The 19324-nt window shown below is 39.1% G+C and overlaps 1 protein-coding gene across 1 annotated transcript in view; it reads right to left on the bottom strand.

Moving 5' to 3' along the window:
- The window catches only part of CTTNBP2NL (CTTNBP2 N-terminal like), a gene marked incomplete at its 3' end in the record, with an annotated part of 66665 nt that overhangs the window by 39586 nt on the left and 7755 nt on the right, over nt 1–19324 (bottom strand). The window contains exon 2 of the mRNA XM_080692364.1: nt 7392–7499. Within this exon, the coding sequence (XP_080548490.1) occupies nt 7392–7499 (108 nt within the window). The remainder of the gene's footprint in view (nt 1–7391; nt 7500–19324) is intronic.

The raw sequence follows: 19324 nt of genomic DNA, 5'->3' as shown, positions 1-19324 counted from the left end.
CTTGAAAGCTCATACTTTTTTTTTGAAACGGGGTCTCACTGAGATGCAAAGGGCCTAAGTAGCCGAGGCTGTTGGAGAACCACAATTCTCCTGTCTCAGCCTCCCAATGCTGGGAATTCAAATGTGCGCCACCACACTGGCCAAAGTTCATACTCTTAACAGCTACATTTAATTGAATTTTCTAGTTGGGAGTTTAGTTGAACGCCATCTCAAAAACTAGAATTTCAGCCAGTATGGTGGCACATGCTTGTAATCCCAGTACTTGGAAGGCTGAGACAGAGAGGATCACAGGTCTGCAGCCAGCCTCAGCTACTTAGTGAGGCCCTCTGCAACTTAGTGAGATGCTATTTCAAAATGAATTTAAAAAAAGGGACTGGGGATGTAGCTCGGTGGTAGAATATCCTTGGGTTCAATCGTCTGTCTGTCTGTCTGTCTGTCTCTCTCTCTCACACACACACCACACACACCCCTAGAATTTCATGTATGGATTTTACTTAGAGACAGTAGTAAAAAAAAAAAAGTATCCACCACAACAAAAACACATTAAAAGCCAGGTGTGGTGACACAGCCTTATAATCCCAGTACTTGGGAAGCTGAGACAGGAGGATCACATTTTCGTGGTCAGCCTCAGCTAGAGCGAGGCCCTCTGCAACTTGGACCCTGTTTCAAAAAAAAAAAAAAAAAAAAGTCTGGGGGTGTGGCTCAGAAGTGGAATGACCTGGGTTCAATCCCCAATACTGAAAACAAACAAACAAAAAAAGGTGAACAATAAATGGTCACTAATCAATTCATTAATTAATGTTTCATAATAAGGACTGGGAATGTTAGTCTACCTCATCAATTCAATTCAATATTTACTTATTCGAACTAAGTTCTGTTTGTTTCTTAGTATCTCAGTTTTTATCCAGGCAGAAATTGGAACTTTTATTCATTATAGCATATGTTTATGTGATCTTTATCAAAGATTTAAACTACCCACCTCAATCCTAAAAGCTCTTCCTAAAAGTATTCTAATAAAATGAAACCATTTTTGGCCAAAGAATTATTAGGTCCAGGCTTATGGGTATGGAAGAATACTAAAGCTTAAGTCTACTTAAGACATTCAGGTTTATTATTAATCAAGCTAATATCTGATTTTTTTTCTTTTTCTTTTTTTGGTGGTACTGGGGATGGAACCCAGAGACTTTCTACCTCCGGGCTATATTCCCAGACCTATTTTCTATTTTATTTGGAAACAGGGTCTCACTAAGTTGCCAAGAGCCTCATTATGTAGCTGAGGCTGACTTCGAACCTGTGCGATCCTCCTGTTTCAGCCTCCCAAGCATGGAGATTACAAGTATGGGCCACCACGCCCAGCTAATATCTGATTTTAAAAAAAAAAAAAATGCAAACACCCAAGCTAGGTGTGGTGACACATGCTTGTAATCCCAGTGCTTGGGAGGCTGAGATAGGAGGACTGCAGGTTTACAGTCAGCCTCAGCTACTTAGTGAGGCCCTCCACAACTTAGTGAGACCTTATTTAAAAATAAAGAATAAAATATAGGGCGGGGAGTATAGCTTGGAGGTAGAATACTCCTGGGTTCAATCCCCAGTACTGCAATAACAACAACAAGAACAACAAAATAGCACACAAGCAAACACCCTTGCAGACTTATTAATATAGGAAAATGTAAGGTGATTGCTAGGTTCCAATGTACCTTCATCATTTCAGACTAGCCTTTAGAATAATCAGCTCACATAACAGGTACAAGGATATGACCAAAAACAGATGTCAGACTCTGGACTTCCAGTGAACTTGTATGTGCAATATTCTTTAGCCACAGTTATTTTCTATGATAATTTTTACTCTGTTATCTATGTTTGGTATAATTATGAGATCCTTATTATTTAAGGAATATTTTCTGCAAAAGTAAATTAGTATCAACAGAGATGTATATATACCATTAAGACTTTTAATTTTTAAACCTTAGTTGCTGAAAAAATTCACAATATTATACCCATACAGTGACATATTACGTAGTCTCATACTCCAAATATATTTCTAATTTTGTCATGTCTACAACATTTTGCCTATAAATCTTTTTGCTTGGGGAATTTTGCAGCAGCTTTGGCCAAAAACCACAGAGTTCTATTTTATGCTTCAAAAGAGTTATACCTGTTTTATGATTGAGGCATCAGTGGAAAGGAATTCAAGACTCCTTAAGTTAATTGTACACGAAAGTTGCAATACTATTCCTATTTATTTTTGTACAAGAAGTTTAAAGAATGCTTCAAAGACAGCCTTGCTGACTTAAGAGACCCTGTTTCCAAAAAAAAAAAAAAAAAAGACTTCTGGGAAGATGGCGACCGAGAAAAGCGGGGCTTAAGAGCCCCGCTAACAACCAATCTCCATTACCATAAAATCAGCGCCTTTCATAGCCAGAAAACACCATCACCAGAGAAACAAAAAAAATCACCAGGCTCCAGAGAGAAAGCGGACTGAGAACAGAGCTCAGAGCCACAGAGGAGATACACCGGCCTCACGCCCGAGGACACGGCAGTACCGCCATACTGCCGGGGGCAGTGGCGAATTCACCGGACGGCTACAGCAAGCTGAGGTGAGCCGCTGCGGAACAGCCAGGCGGGATCTTTCGGCGCAGGAAGCATCTAAAGCTCCCAGTGGCTGAGCTCAGCACACACTGCAGGGACTCAGAGTGGAACTCAAAACCAGAGAAGAAAAAATACGCCAGCCTCACAGCCGAGGGCGTGGCAGTGGCGCCATATTGCCACCGGCGGCAGCAGCAGTGAATTCACTGAGTCCAGTACAGCTACATCTGCGTACTCAAGAACAGTGAGTCAAATTGCGGGCGACAGAGAAATCCCAGTACTGTACTCCCTGGGACTTGACCCAGTGGGGGAGTGGTGGTGGCAGAGATATCACACCATAGGAGAACGCCCAACCTGGAACCCCCCCATAGTCTAAAGCAGCCTCTATCGACTCTCTGGGTCGGATTCCTATAGTATTCTCATTCGTGAAAATAACGTTTTTAATGAAAAAGACTTTTATAAAGAAGTTTTTTTTCTCTGACATGATACCTTCTAAAACAGAAAATTACTTTACATAAAATTCTATTGGAACCAAATACAGTATAAATGATCTCTAAACTTCAAATACAGGAGTCTGAATATTATATTATTTTCTACTGGCTTCCTTGGTTCTAAGCCAAATATGTGCTGACTGCAATAGAAGAGAAGCTTTGGGGGAGAAAAAAGAACATAACTTGGGGACTCTAGAAGGGTGTAGCTGCAATCTGGCCCTTTGCATTCTGTTAAATGAATGGAGCTCTTTTACAACGCTAATTCTGTAGATGGGAACCACTTATAAACTTTATAATAAATCCCTGAAAGAACTCAACCTTTGCCAGTGTGTCCTTCTATTCACTGAGAAGCAAGAGTTAGCTATATGGCTTTATTCAGAGATGCAGTTGAAGGATGCATTTTATGCCCAGAAAACAAAACTACTTTAAAGGTAAGGAGAGAACAAAGAGATAAGCAAAATACATATGAAAACCCAACTGTAGCAATTTCAGACAAAGAGCAAAACCTTTCAACCCACTAAATATAAATTAATATTAATGCCAGGTGTGTGGGTGTGTGTGCCTGTAATCCCAGTATTTAGGAGGCTAAGACAGGATTCAAGGCCAGAGCATGAAAACTTAGATCCTGTTTCAAAATAAAATAAAATAGGGCTAGGAGAGCCGGGCGTGGTGGCACACGCTTGTAATCCCTGCGCTTGGGAGACTAAGACAGGAGGATTGCACGGGTTCTAAGCCAGCCTCAGTTCCTTAGTGAGGCTTTCAGCAACTTAGTGAGACCCTGTTTCCAAATAAAATATAAAAAAGGTCTGGGAGTATAGCCTGGAGGTAGAAAGCCTCTGGGCTCCACCCCCAGTACCACCAAAAAAAAAAAAAAAAAAAAGAAAAAAAAATAGGGCTAGGGGTATAACTAAATGGTAGAAAGTCCTTGGGTTCAATCCTTAGCACCACCAAAACAAACACAAAAAACCACTTAATATTAAAAGGAAGAAAATAAAGGTAACTTAGTGAGACCCTGTTTCAAAATAAAAAATAGGGCTGGGGATTGAACACAGTGGTAGAAACCCACTGTGTTCAATCCTCTGTCTGTCTGTCTGTCTGTCTGTCTGTCTGTCTTCTCTCTCTCTCTCTCACACACACACACACACACACACACACACACGAGAAAATCAATAAAATGCCATATTAATCCAAAAAGTCCAATAGGTGTCGACTGTTAATCAAAAGCTATGAGAAAGCAAAATCTTGATATTTTACAGAACCCAAACAAACAAAAGAACCAAGAATTACCCCACAACTGAGACTTTATTTTAACTTAAAGAATCTGATACGACAGTTGCTTTTCTCAAACAACGGAAACAACTTTAACCCCAGCTGCCAACAATTTCATTTAACAATAGAGTGTTTGAAGATGCATCACCCCTGGTACAGCTATTCATTTCACCCCAACTGCACAGAGGGCAGCCTCCTGATACTCTACCACCTACACACCACGTGCAGACTAAAGACAACACTTGTGCCTGACTTGGAACGGTATCTTATGTCAAAAGGCTCCCTCACTTACAGCTCTTGCTTCTTTAGCTGTTCTTTCAACGTGTCAGAAGCTGCCTATAGTAACGAAAACTGGATTCATGCAGAAATAAATGTCTTTTAGGAAAACACGCGCAACAAGAACCTAGGCATCTGTTAATATTAAAATAAAAAAGTAGTATGTTGCAAAGCATTTTAACAATATTCTTGCTGGGTGTGGTGGTACGTGCTGGTAATTTATTATTATTTGGAATGTTGAGACAGAAGGATCCCCGGTTCGAGACCAGCCTCAGCAATTTAGTGAGACTTCAGCAACCCGGTGAGACCCTGTTTCAAAACAAAACAAAACAAAAATATAAATAAATAAATAAATAAATAAATAAATAGGGCTGGGAATGTACCTTAGAGGTATAACACCCCTGGGCTCAATCCCCAATACTACCACAACAAAAAAGAACATTTAAAAAAATTTAGCAATGATGATATTGATCTAAAATATTGAGTCTTTTATCATTTATTTATTTATATTTATTTATTTATTTATTTATTTATTTATTTATTTATTTATTTGTGGTACTGGGGTTCCTGGAAACCCTTCTACCTCCAGGCTACACTCCCAGACTTATTTTATACTTTTATTTGGAAACAGGGTCTCTTAAGCCAGCGGGTCTGGCTTTAAACCTGCGCCATCCTCCTCTCTCCGCCTCCCAAGTGCGGGGATTTCAAGTGTGCGCCACCACGCCCCACGCAGTCTTTTATTTTTTTAAGGCAGTCTTTTAAAGCAGCATATTACAATGGCAAAACTGTTTTATTGTTCAACAAACAGTTGGGGCTGAGGATGTAGCTCAGTGGTAGAGCATGTGTTTATCAACATGTGCAAGGTCCTAGGTTCAATACCAAGCACCAGAAATAACAACAGCAAATATTTAGGATTATACTGCTTCTAGGGCTGCAAAACAGAGAAGTTATATTGGTAAAACAAGCAAAAATAAGGACAGGCATGGTGGAGCGCACCTGCAATCCCAGCATTTGGGAGGCTGAGACAGGAGGATCACAAGTTCACAGCCAGCCTCAGCTACTTAGTGAGACCCTGTCTAAACATAAAGAATACAATATAGGGCTGGGGGTGTAGCACGGAGGTAGAATGACCCTGGGTTCAATCCCCAGTACTGAAAAAAAAGCCCCCCAAAATTAGTTTTATTACAAGCAAGGAAGCTTTACTCCAGACAGACTGAATAACTTGACCAAGGTCACACAGTTATGCTTAATGGCACAACAGGCAAAAACTCCAGCAGTGAACTTGAACATAAGCACCGAGGCATGCGTCAAAGCCATGAACGTGGTTCCCAAGGAAACCACAGGCCGACTCTATTCCCCAGACCAGAAGGAACTGCCATGTGCACTAGAGAAATGAAACCACTAGGAGTACTTGTCACATATTAGAGAGCTCCAAGGGAAAACAAGAAGAGTTGTAGTTTCAGTGATTAAGTACCTTGAAGCATATCTAATTAGAAATGTCAGTTTTTTCAGTTGGCCTTAAGAAACATAAACAGCTATAGAAATAAATAATAGGTTTAGGCTTTATTTTTATTCCATTTATAATCTCAGGGTAATCTAAAAAATACTAATCAATAACTAAAGGAGTACACATTCATCAGTGTGGAAAGGGAAAAAAAGAGAAAAAAGAAAAGACAGCTCTTTGTATGAACTCTACTGCACTGCAACTGTTGGCTACCCAGGAAATCGCTGATTCTCTTAGCCTTTAAGCATGGCGATGGAAAAATGATCTCTGTTGTTAAAAAACCTTCAGTAAAGCAGCTTCACATGAACATACATGAAATATTAAAATTAATATTTATCCCTTTTGTTAAATTAGAGCTAGGATAATTTTGAGAGGTATAGAAGAATACTTCATAAACTTTTGATTAAATAAACTCTAAGATGAACATCAAAAAAAAAAACTTATTTTATAAAAATCTTGACTATTTACCCAGTTGCATTTGCAGAGACTAATCTTTCCTCAGCATGCTCAAGCCTCAGCTTTGGCCATTTTTCCTAGCCTTTTGGGGGTATCATCAGCTACTACTCAAAACCCTTAAAGCTTTTCTCTTTCTTTCTGAATATGCTCTCAAGATCTTTTGAACATGTAAAGAACAAGGGAGTTGGGCTCCCTTGTATTTTTTAAATAGACATTATAGAGTTTCCATAAACCTCTTGTCCACACTAATGTACAACCTCCCTGTTCCTTGCATTTTTAACAGATATTAACTATTTACAAATTCTTTGAGCTAGGGATGGAGCTCAGTAGTATTTTCCTTGTATGTATGAGGTCCTGGATCCAAACCCACAATTTTGGGTGTGTTGGGGGGTGGAGGGAAGAGTAAAAATTCTTAATCTGGGGTCTAGGGAATCCATATGTCCTCATGAGGCTGTTGATCTCCCAGATAGTATATCCTAAATTTTAGTATATAAATATATATAAAATAAAAATTTTCAGGAAATATTTTTCATTAAGTACTCAGCATTCAAAAACAGGTAAGGTACACTAGATTAAAAGAATGTAAGTTCAAGGTCCAGAAACCAGGACAGAAACTAAGGCAACTATTCTGAGGATAGAAAGGCTTTAAGACTCTCCTTAAAATCACAACCATATATGTGACAGCGTATAGCAAGTATCAGTATATCTCCTCTTCCACTTCAGTGAGGACTGTTGCAATACTCTAGGTAAATAAATTACAACCAGTGTAACTGTAATTGAAAAAAGAATGACCTCTCTGTTTAACATACCTTTAAAGCTTCTATAACAAGATCTCTTGCTTCAAGCTCTCCTTCAAGAATACTGAATAGCGTGAGGAGTTCAGGCTTGCTGAGATTTTCTAGATTCATCTTGAAAGCCTAAAACAAAGACATCAATCATGCAATCTCCAGGAGATAGATCTAATTTGATACAATCAACAACAAAAAAGTGAGAGTCAGGTGTGGTGACACAGGGTTGTAATCTCAACATTCGGGAGGCTCAGACAGGAGGATTGCAGTTTGAGGCAAGCCTCAACTACTTAATGAAGTCTTTTGCAACTCAGTGAGACCCGGTTTCAAAATAAAGAGGGCTATGGGTGTAGCTCGGAGGTAGAATAACCCTGGGTTTCATTCTAGTACCCAAAAAAAAAAAAAAAAAAAAAAGTGAGCCAGGCATGGTGGCATACGCTTGTCATTCCAGGCTGAGACAAGAGGATCACACAGGTTCTTGGCCAACCTCAGCTATTTAGTGAGACCCTCCTCAACTTAGTGAGACCCTGTTTCAAAATAAAGAATAAAAAGTAGGGCTGGGGGTATAGCTCAGAAGTACAATGTCCCTGGATTTAGCCCAGAGGTAGAGTGCCCTGGATTCAATCCCCAGCACCACACACTAAATAAAATACATAAATAAATAAGTGAGTAAGTGAGTAGGTAAGTAAGTAAAGGATATGGTCACAATTACATAGATACACAAGAGCTTTCTAATTTCAATTATAAATTGAGCAGTAAGAAAAAATAAAATTCACTATTCACTTTAAATTGATTTCATCATAAAGATCAACTTTTTACCATCTTTCCTTCAGGCATATTTAAAAACAATGTAGGGCCCAGAAAAAATAATAAATAAATTTATTTAGCAGAATTCAGGAAGAATTGTATTGGCTGGGCACTTGGGAGAATAAGAACTCAGTGAGACCTTATCTCAAAATTAAAAATAAAAAGGGCTGGGAATGTAGCTCAGCGGTAGAGTGCTTGTCTGGCATGCGTGAGTCCCTGGGTTTGATCATAGTATTGCAAAAGAAGAAGAACATGTGCACAAAGCATGTATCAATGTGTTAGTAGACTGTGCTCCAGGACAGGCTGTACACATCTTTTTTTCCCTTTTTTTATACTGGGGATTGAACTTAAGGACATTCTATCTCCAAGCTATACTCCTAGCTCTTCTTATTTTTTGTTTTGAAACAGGGTCTCACAAGGTCGCCGAGAATTTCATTAAATCGCTGAGGCTGGTCTTGAACTTGTAATCTTCCAGTCTCAGCCTCCCAAGTCCTGCGATTACAGGCAATGCACCACCACGCCTGGCTTTTTGCTGTATACATCTTTTACCACATAGTAAAATATCTTCAATGTAACTTCACCTTTAACTGCTAACTTTCTAACTAATGAATTTTAGTAACTAGTTGATTCTCACTTTAGTATCTGAGCTGTCTCATAAAAGTTATTGTAAAAATAAAAATTAAAGCTGGGCGTGGTGGTGCACGCTTGTAATCCCTGCGCTTGGGAGGTGGAGACAGGAGGATCGCGTAGGTTCAAATCCAGCCGCGCTGGCTCTCTGGAGACCGTTTCCAAATAAAAATATAAAAATGGGTCTGGGAGTGTAGCCCGGAGGTAGAAGGGTTTCCAGAAACCCCAGTACCACTAAACAAAGCAAAACAAAATAAAAACAAACAAAAAATTAAAAATAAAGTTCCAAACACCACCCTCACACCAGCAAGCTTAATAAAGCTACCCTTAGTATGAGACACTTGCTGTAAAGAACACAAGGCTTTGCAGTCCATGCCAGGTCTCCATCTTGCTAGCTATGACTAGACAGCTTCCCTTTTGACACCATAATTAGGGAAGATGGGGCTTTGGACATCTTTTCTCACTTGAAGATATGAAGTGCATCTTCAAGGACTACCTTTTGACTGCTTTCTCTTATGCTGAAAGGGAGATGATGACACCTAACTCATAAGGTTGCTGTGAAGATTAAATTAATAAATGTAAAAACATCTCACAAAGTTCCTGATACCACCTAAATAAAGGTTTAATGATGAAGAACTACTTAGTCCTCTAATTTTTTAAAAGAATTCTAAAAAGAGGCATTACCAAAATTGAGGGCAGCCAAGATCAATGACTTCAAAAATAACTTTAGTTGTCGTTTTGTAGTTGGAAACTAGACTTGAAGAATGTTGATAGTACCCAGGAGTGGAGAATGGCAAGGACTGACTGACTGTCTGTCTGTCTGTCTGTCTGTCTGTCTGTCTGTCTGTCTATCTATCTATCTATCTATCTATCATCTATTGTGGTGCTGGGGAGTGAACCTAGGGGCATTCTACCTCTGTTCTATGCCACCTAGCTCTTTTTATTTTTATTTTTAATTCTGAAACGGTCACTAAGTTACTGTACACGGATCTTGAATGCGCAATCTTCCTTTCTTAGCCTCCCAAATACTAGGATGACAAGTGTGTACCACTATTCCCAGCAATGGTTAGGAATTTAAATTACCAGTTGAATCACACCAATTTTTTAGATGAGCCCCCACAGTTTCATGTTTTTACTTCTCTCTAAAGGAGATAATAAGGCAGAAAAAATACCCTATCATCTAAAGCTGCTGCCCACCTCACATGATGTTAGGCAGAATAATGGGCACATGGCAAAATCCCATAAATATCAACTGTACAGAGTAAATCAACTGGCTACCTAAGCACCAAGGCAGGAAGGAAGAGAGCTAAAGATGAGTGTTCACACACACTGCTCCTTTTTCTTCAGTATCATTTTAGTCTGTAAACATTCTTATTTAAAGATCCAAAATTATGGTTTGAAGGAATAATGTGATACCAGTAAAACATCACATATGGAGAGCAAGCAGTGCAGAACTTAAGGTTGAGCATTGCTACTGGACAGCCACATGGCCTAAAGAGAAAGAAAATTACCTATGTGCTCTGGCCTTGACCCTCCTACTAGGTAAGATAAAACAAACTGGATGATCTCTAAAGTCCTTCTTAGTTTCATTTTACACTTCTAGGTAAAAATCAAGTATTGTTAGAAATACAATCAAATAAGACTAAGAGGTAAATATATAAATAAATCAGATTGTACCTAAATTGTAGTCTTTCATATATTATTACAAAATTAAATCCTCAGCTGGGCATGGTGGTTTATGCCTGTAATCCCAGTACTTGGGAGGCTGAGACAGGAGGAGCGGAGGTTCATGATTAGCCTCAGCAACTCAGTGAAGCTCTCAGCAACCTAGTGAGACCCTGTTTCATAACAAAAATAAAAAGGGCTGGGGGTATAGCTCAGAGGTAGAATGCTCCTTGGTTCAATCCTCAGTATCATGAATAAATAAACAGAAAATAAATCTTCCTAAGAGAATAAAATCAATATAATTTTCAGAGAGAGAGAGAGAGAGAGAGAGAGAGAGAGAGAGAGAGAGTGTGTGTGTGTGTGTGTGTGTGTGTGTGTGTGTGTGTATTATGAGGGACTGAACCCAGAAGCATACCATCTTTGAGCTATACCCCCAGCCCTAATTTTTTTTAATTTTGAAACAGGGTCTCACTAAGTTGCAGAGGGCCTCCCCAAGTTGTTAAGGCTGGTTGCAAACCTGCAATCTTCCTGTCTCAGCCTCCCAAGTAATAGGATTACAGGCCTGTACCACCATGCTCGGCAAGTCATTTTATAATTTAAAACAGTCCAACCTAGCAAGAAAAAACGAATTCTATTCTTTGTTAATGATATAAAGAGCAGTTATCTTCTATGTTTATAAATCACTTCTGCATACAAATTTCTTTTTTGTTTTGAAGTACAAGGACTTGAACCCAGAGAGTCCTACCCCTGAGTTAATTCTCAACCTTTGTTTTTCAAATTTTATTTTTAGACAGTGTTACTAAGTGGCTGAGGCTGGTCTTGAACTTGTGATCCTGCCTCAGCCTAAGGAACTGAGATTATAGGCATATACTACCACACCCAGCTTACAAATTTTAATATCTGGAACACATTACTAACACATACCAACTCACTGAGTATTTACAAAAGGTGAATACAATACAAATACTATACAGGAGGGAAAAAAAGGGCCACAGCTATGAAATTCAAGAACTAAAGAGCCAGGTGTGGTGGCACATGAAAATAATCTCAGTAGTTGGGAGGCTAAGAATGGAGAACTGCAGGTTGAGGACAGCCTCAGCAAGTAGTGAAATCTCATCAACATAGCAAGACCCTGTTTCAAAATAAACAGGTTCTAAACATTTTACAAATAATACTTAAAATATACTTAAAATATATATTTTGGGGGTGTTGCCTGGAGGTAGAATACCTCTGGGTTCAATCCCCAGTACCAAGGGGGAAAAAAAAAAACCCAAGAATTTCCAGTAGCCTTTCTTTACAAATACTGAAACGTTGCAATTCTATTTTTTTTTTTTTTTTCAGTACTAGTGATGGAACCCAGGGGCATTCCACCTCTGAGTGACACTCTCAGTTTTGAAACAGGGTCTCAATGAGTTGCAAAGCCGTACTAATTAACTGAGGCTGTCTGTGAATTGGGATCCTGTCTCAACCTCCTGAATGCTGGAATTACAAATGTATACCACCACACCCAGCTTCTCTGCTATTCTGTTTGAATCTAGTTTCTATTTACTGAATGTTGTGATAATTTTTGTCTCAAGTATAAAGAAACAAAACTGCACTGTGTTTTAGGATGGGTACAATATGCCTGTGGATGGAAGTAACACTGACCTGATAATTGGCAGAGCTGTACTTTAGTCTTCAAGTATAAACTCTTGGAGTTTTCTTCAGTTAAAATTTGGGAAAATTGACAAATATACTTAAAATGTCATCAGCATGGTGGCTGAAAATGTCCAATGCTGCAAAACAATAAGAAATTTATTTTCCATGTGACTATACTATAAACAATTTGGCAAATTCCACTGTAATGTCAACTGTCATTACAACTGATGAGACCTGACAACTGTAGGCTAATACTGCCAAAAAAGAAGAAAATAGCCAGTTCTTCAAGTCGAAGCTGAATGATATATGAAGAATATCAGGAATCTGACTTCCCTTTTCAACTATAATTAGAAAAAATAGGAGCTTCTGAAATATTTTTCACTTTAAGCTATCCAATGCCATTTTAAGGATTAACTTCTGAATGTCACTGGAGACTGGCTTTTTCTCTCTGAACTGACAAAAGAATACTTGCTTGAATCACTACAACTTATTAACAATGAACTCAGAAACACATCATAATTACAACTGAAATGTTCAGTCTACTAAACTCATGTGAGGAAAATTCTCACCTCCTCAATTTCTGATAATCATAAACAAACCAATCTGTGACTGTCTCCACTTTTGTCTGTAAGGCTTACTAGGTATCTCCAGAAGCTGGAGATATCTTTATGTCCAAATATTTCCAAATATTAAATGCTGAGTTATATGTAAGTTTATGTTTCCCAACCTGTAATTAAACCCTGTGTGTGGGGGGGAGCAGAGAGAATAGCTTAATGATGGAGTGCTTGCATATTGTGTGCAAGGCCATGAGTTCAATCCTCAGCACTAAAAAAATAAAAATAAAAAAGGCTCTAAATTTACTTGATAAAATGTAATTCTGTCTTGAGTGTTAAGGTACCAAGTCTGAAAGCCTATTTGAGCTGCTGAAACCTCAGAGTCACATAAGCAGAGTGTCAAAGGAGGAAAAAGCCACAGCAGTGAATTCCTGGTTGTTTTGTTCAATGGAGAATCAGTCATTTAATGAATTATTAATCTTGCAATTTAGGAGTAGTGTGGGCTTATTGTACAGTCAAGACTGTAGAACCAACAACCTATAGGCAAACCAGTGAACAAGCCTATTCCAGCAAATTTGCCTAATATATGGGCTTAATTATGTGGCCCAGTGTTTTCAGAAAAGAGCTGTTTCTAACTCCCATTCATTATCAGAAATATGACTGCCAGATTTTTGGCATGCCACACTGTAGTTTCATTCCTTACTTATTCTCTAAATGAGTGGTTAGTCATCATTGTCATCATCCATTAAGTGACTTTGAAAGACATCTCAACCAACAACGCTCAGCTTGTTCTTTCCATTAAAGTCTCTCCAAGTCTCAACTTCCCTTAGGTTTTACATGCAGATATTTCTGTCTATGGAATGCTATAGTCTATAAATTTAAAATAAAAACCACTTGTGGACAAGTTGTCTGAATATATTATCATACTCTGTGGTTCAGCCAGCTTTAGAGTTTTCTCAATAAAAAAATGTACATATGTAAACAAAAAGTAACAATAAGGTGTTTTTTCAATACCCTTGAAAAATAAGCCCAATTAAAGGTTAAGTCTGAAACATTTTTATGTGACTAGCCCTGCACACCATTTAGTTTATTAACAGGCTAGATCTTCACCATATCAGAGCCAATAACCAGGAGCTCCTGAGTTTTTTCTTAATGACTTTCCTGTGCCAACAGTCCGAAGAATTATGCTTATCAACAAGGACACATGCAGAGCCAGGTGTGTGGCCCATGCCTGTAATCTCAGTACTTGGGAGGATAAGACAGGTGAATCACATGTTTGAGTTCAAGCCTCAGCAATTTAGTGAGACCCTCAACAACTCAACATAATCCTGTTTAAAACATTTTAAAAAATTAAAAAGGTTAGAGGTGTAGCTCAGAGTCAGAATGTCCCTGGGTTCAATTCCCAGTACCAAGGAGAAAAAAAAAAAAAAAAAAAAAAAGGACAGGTACATGCATTTGCATGCACACTGACAGACACACTCCGTAACTACAGTGCTGCTTGGGCCTAGGAAATCTGCTGCTTGGGCCTAGCTCTTGTCATTTTACTCTGACTTTTCCCATTCTATGATTAACACCAAAGTTCCACTCATTCTGATTCCAGCTGTGCTTCTTCCTTCCTGGAGAAGTCCCAGCTTCTGCTCTGGATTCTGAATTAATTCTATAGGACAGCAGGCATGGTTACCTTTTACCAGATACTGAGTGGCAGAAAAAGAAACTCAAACAGTATGTATAGCTATGCCAGTAATAGGGCAAGGCAGGGTGGAGTACAAGGAAAATGTCTGTCTAGTATCTGGGTGTGAGTACATCTTTATGTGGAACTGAAGGCTTTATTTCTTCTCAAGTACTGGTGATATGGGACACAGAAAGGGAAAAACAACATTTTTAGATGAGTCTTAGTTCCTGACAAAGAAATACCTAAAAAAAAAAAAAATCTACATAGATTTATTTTAAAGAGAATTAACTTAGCTAGTATTAAAAAGTCAGTTATTTTAGTTAAAAGATCACTCTCGCAAAACTAGTTAAAAATCATTTTCATATGCCGGGCGTGGTGGCACACGCTTGTAATCCCTGCACTTGGGAGGCTGAGACAGGAATATTGCATAGGTTCGAAGCCACCCTGTTTCCAAATAAAAATATAAAAAATAGTCCTGGGAGTGTAGCCCAGAGGTAGAAGGGCTTCCAAGAACCTCAATATCACCAAAAGAAAAGAAAAAAAATCACTTTCATACTCAGATGTCAAATCTAAGCACTTGGCAAAAACTGACTAATATTCAGGCCATTCAATAAGTCTCTAGCATTTATAATTAGACATTAGCAAAGATGAAAAGAAAATTTGCTTCAAATATATAAAGACTTTCACATACAGAGAAGCAAAACTAAATTATGGGCTAGTTAATTCTTATAACTCAAATGCCTAGGACTGAAACACAAGATGGTTATTTCTGAAAGCTTTCCAGTAAATGATGTACTTTCTTTAAAATCCAGTATACATGAAATAATGATAAAAGAAACTTATCACATTTATAAATGCTAAATCTAAATAAAGACAAACATGCACCGCTATTTTTAAAAAATGTATCCAGGCTGGGCATGGTGATGCAGGCCTGTAATTCCAGTACTTCAGAGGTTGAGACAGGAGGATCTCAGCTTTGAGGACAGCCTCAGCAATGCAGTTAGACTCTTAGTAACCTAGTAAGACACAGGTTCAAAGCTGGGCATGGTGTCACATGCTTGTAATCCCAGCATTTGGGAGGTCAAGATCGGGAGGATCGCGGTTCGCAGACAGCTTCAGTTACTTAAGATCGGGAGGATCGCGGTTCGCAGACAGCCTCAGTTACTTAGTGAGACCCTCCGCAACTTAGTGAGACCCTGTTTCAAAAAGATAAAGAACAAAAATTAGGGCAGGGGGTGTAGCTTGGAGGTAGAATGCTCCTGGGTTCCATCCTCAGTATCACAAAAAACAAACAAAAAAGGACTGAAGGTACAGCTCAGAGGTAGAATGCCCCTGGGTCCAATCCAATCCCTAGTACTAAAAAAATAGTATTTATTCTTGAAACAAAAAATTAAAAGGGCTAGGGGTGTAGCTCAGAGGTAGAATGCCCCCTAGGTTCAATCCTTAGTCACACAAACACACACACACACACACACACACACACACACACACAGAGAATATCCAACCTCATAACCTGACTATCTCAAAAGATTTTAGATTCCTCATTTTGGCACTTCTGGTTTTCAAAAGTTATTTATGCTCTTGGGATAATAAAATGACAATTCTCTAAACAGTTCCTTCCTTCTTTCCTCCTTCCTCTGTGTGTGGGGCTGGGGGTGGGGGAAGATATATAGAGGATTGAACCCGGGAGCTCTCTACCATTGAGTTATACCCATTTTTAACTGTAGTGTGTGTGTGTGTGTGTGTGTGTGTGTGTGTGTGTTTCAGTCACTGGGGAATAAACCCAGGAGCATTCTACTTCTGAATTACACCCCAGCCCTTTTTAATTTTAATTTATTTATTTTTGTTGGTACTGGGGGTGGAACCCAAGGGCTTTCTACCTCTGGGCTATACTTCCAGACCTATTTTATATTTTATTTGAAAACAGGGTCTCACTAAGTTGCTGAGAGCCTCACTAAGTAGCTGAGGCTGGCTTTGAACCTGTGTGATCCTCCTGTCTCAGCCTCCCAAGCAGGGGGATTACAAGCGTTTGCCACCATGCCCGGCATTTATTTTTGTTTTTGAGTTGGAGTTTTGCTAGTTTGTTAAATTTTGCTAAGTTACTAAGGTTGGCCTTGAACCTACAATCCTTCCATTTCAGCCAAGTACTGAGATTACAAAGGTATGCCACCATGCCAGGCTATTTAAATTTTGAGATAGGGTCTTGATAAGTTGCCCAGGTTGGCCTCAAACTTGCTATCTTCCTGCTTCAGGGTCTGAGTGGCTGAGATTACAGATATGTGCCACCATACCAGGCTCCCACTACTACTTTTAAGGACTATGAGACTCAGCCAGTCTCAACAACTTCGGGAGATCCTGTTTCCAAATAAAAAGTTAAATAGAGCCAGGTGTGGTGGCACATGCTTGTAATCCCAGTACTTGGGAGAATGAGACAAGAGGACTGCAGTTTTGGGGCCAGCCTCAGCTACTCTGTGAGGCCCTGTTTCAAAATAAAGGATAAAAAAATCAGGCTGGGGGTGTAGCTCAGAGGTAGAATGCCCCTGGAATTGTCAATCCCCAGTACTGGGGGAAAAAAAAAAAAAAAAAAGAAAACAAAACAAAAAAGCAAAGAAATAGGGTTGAGGGTATGTACAGCTCAGAGGTAGAATGCCCCTGGTTCAATCCCCAGCAACACACACACACACACACACACACACACACACACACACACACACTCCAAACAACTAGATTTAATCATTTCCCTAGGTTCAATCCCCAGCAACTCACTCTCTCTCTCTCTCTCTCTCTCTCTCTCTCGCTCTCTCTCTCTCCAAACAACTAGATTTAATCATTTCCCTAGTATGAGAGCAACATAACATACTATTTCTCAGAATGCCTTGTCTTCTCTGCCTTTTTTCTAAGCACACCATAGTTACCATTATAAAAAACATAATAGTGTAGGAACATTTTTAGAGATTGTAAATTTCAGAATCCTTTGAAGAATGATGTGAATTATCTTAAAGTATAGTAATACAAACAGTACACTTACAAAGAAATGACAATGGTGCTAAAGGCTCAGGATGCTGATTTATCCAATACTGTCAAAATAGGCTTTGAAGTAGGCTTGAGACTAGCTCTGCAGTTAAGCTAGTACTTTTCAAGGTCAACACTTACAACACTGTAGTATCCTATTCAAATATACAGTACTCTATTCAAAGCAGATTCTAGGATATTACTGTTACAGATTGGGAGAATATGGTTTGAGGAAACTGTTTCCCGGGAACCCCTGCAAGGGTCCCGGACACACTTTCCCCCAACCCATAACATAATCCAAAACGACCAAAACCAGAAATAAACCGTGGGTTCTTGTCCTTAGCTAAGAATAAATATGCATAGCTTGGACAGTTGCTGAAGATTTAAAGAAGTTTATTAGAAAGATAGAAATACAGAAAATAGAAATACAGCCCCATGCTGGGGTTGGGGGGGTGACTCGAAATGAATACACCCAAGGGATTACACGGGACCGGACTTTTTATACCCATGACCTCCATCTTGTTTACATAATTCTGATGTAGTGAACATCCCTGTAAGGTACCTCCCTCAGCAAGGTGTGGCAAGGTGTCTCCTTTCATGAAAGTCGACCCCTCCTACCATCTTAGCTAGCTTATCCAATCATGTAGATCTGTCTTTAGATAAAGGCCTAGTTCTCCTCAACTAAGATCTGTCTTTAGATAGAGACAGGCCTAGTCCTCCTCTCCTATTGACTGGTTAATTGCTTTTAGTTAGGTTAATTTACATTGGAATAGTTGCCTGCTTTTAGGCAGAAACCAAGTCCTTGCACAGATTTGCCCTTCACCCAAGTTTTGAAATATATTAATAATCAGAGCTTTCTCAAATTTTCCTAGGCCATTCCCAATACTGGTACATAGACTTTCTGGATTTATGTTTACTACAAACATGAATAATGTAACAGTAATTGCCACCACTTGAGTTCTATAGCATCAAATTCTATAAAGAATTCAAGCAGTAATGGTAATAATAAAAAAAATACATATATTGACCCTGTTTCCAAATAAAATATAAAATGGGTCTGGGAGTATAGCTCGAAGGTAGAAAGCCTCTGGGTTCCACCCCCAGTACTACCAAAAAAAAACCCAAAAAACAATCATATATTGAGCTAGACATTAATGTCTGCCAGACAGTGTTTTTGTTTTGCTTTTTGTGTGTATGTATATGTGTATGTGGTACTGGGGATTGAACCCAGGGGCATTCTACATCTGAGCTACATCTTTGGGCCTTTTTAGTTTTTCTTTTCTTTTTTTTTTTTTTTTTTTTTTTTGCGGGTCTGGGTATGGAACCCAGAGGCATTTGACCTCCAAGCTACACCCCTTGCTCTATTTTTTATTTTTTATTTTGAAACAGAGTCTCACTAAGTTGCAGAGGGTCTCACTAAGTAGCTGAGGCAGGCTGTCCTGGAACTGTGATCCTCAGGTCTCAGCCTCCCGAATGCTGGGATTACAAGTGTGCGCCACCACACCCGGCTTAGTTTTTCTTTTGAAATAGGGTCTCACTAGGTTGCTGAAGCTGGCCTTGAACTTGCAATCCTTCTTTTTCATCCTCCTAAGTACTGGGATTACAGGCAACTGCCACCACACCCCACCAGACAGTGTTCTTAAGTCCTTGACCTGTATTAACTAGTTCAACCTTCAGAACAACCTTAGGTGACAGAAGCCAAAACCATCAAGACAAATTCATCTTCCTCACTATGACCTCCATTTAAAAGACAGCAAAGCTGAGGGATAGAGGCTAAATAATTTGCTCTAAGTTGAGCTAGTATGCAGCAGAAATGGGATTTGAACTCAAGTAATTTGACTCCAAAGGCTTCCTTGGTAACCACTGTTCACATCTGATCTCATTTTATCATCATTCAGAATGATGTAGTGAAACAACACCAGCTAAAATGGAATTAACAAACCTGGAAGGGACCTAAGAAACAATCTAATTCAGCACTC

The sequence above is a fragment of the Muscardinus avellanarius genome, assembly GCF_963383645.1.
Source record: "Muscardinus avellanarius genome assembly, chromosome: 3".
NCBI lineage: Eukaryota > Metazoa > Chordata > Mammalia > Rodentia > Gliridae > Muscardinus > Muscardinus avellanarius.
Note: the sequence above shows the minus strand (reverse complement) of the source record. Positions and strands in the feature narration are given on the sequence as shown.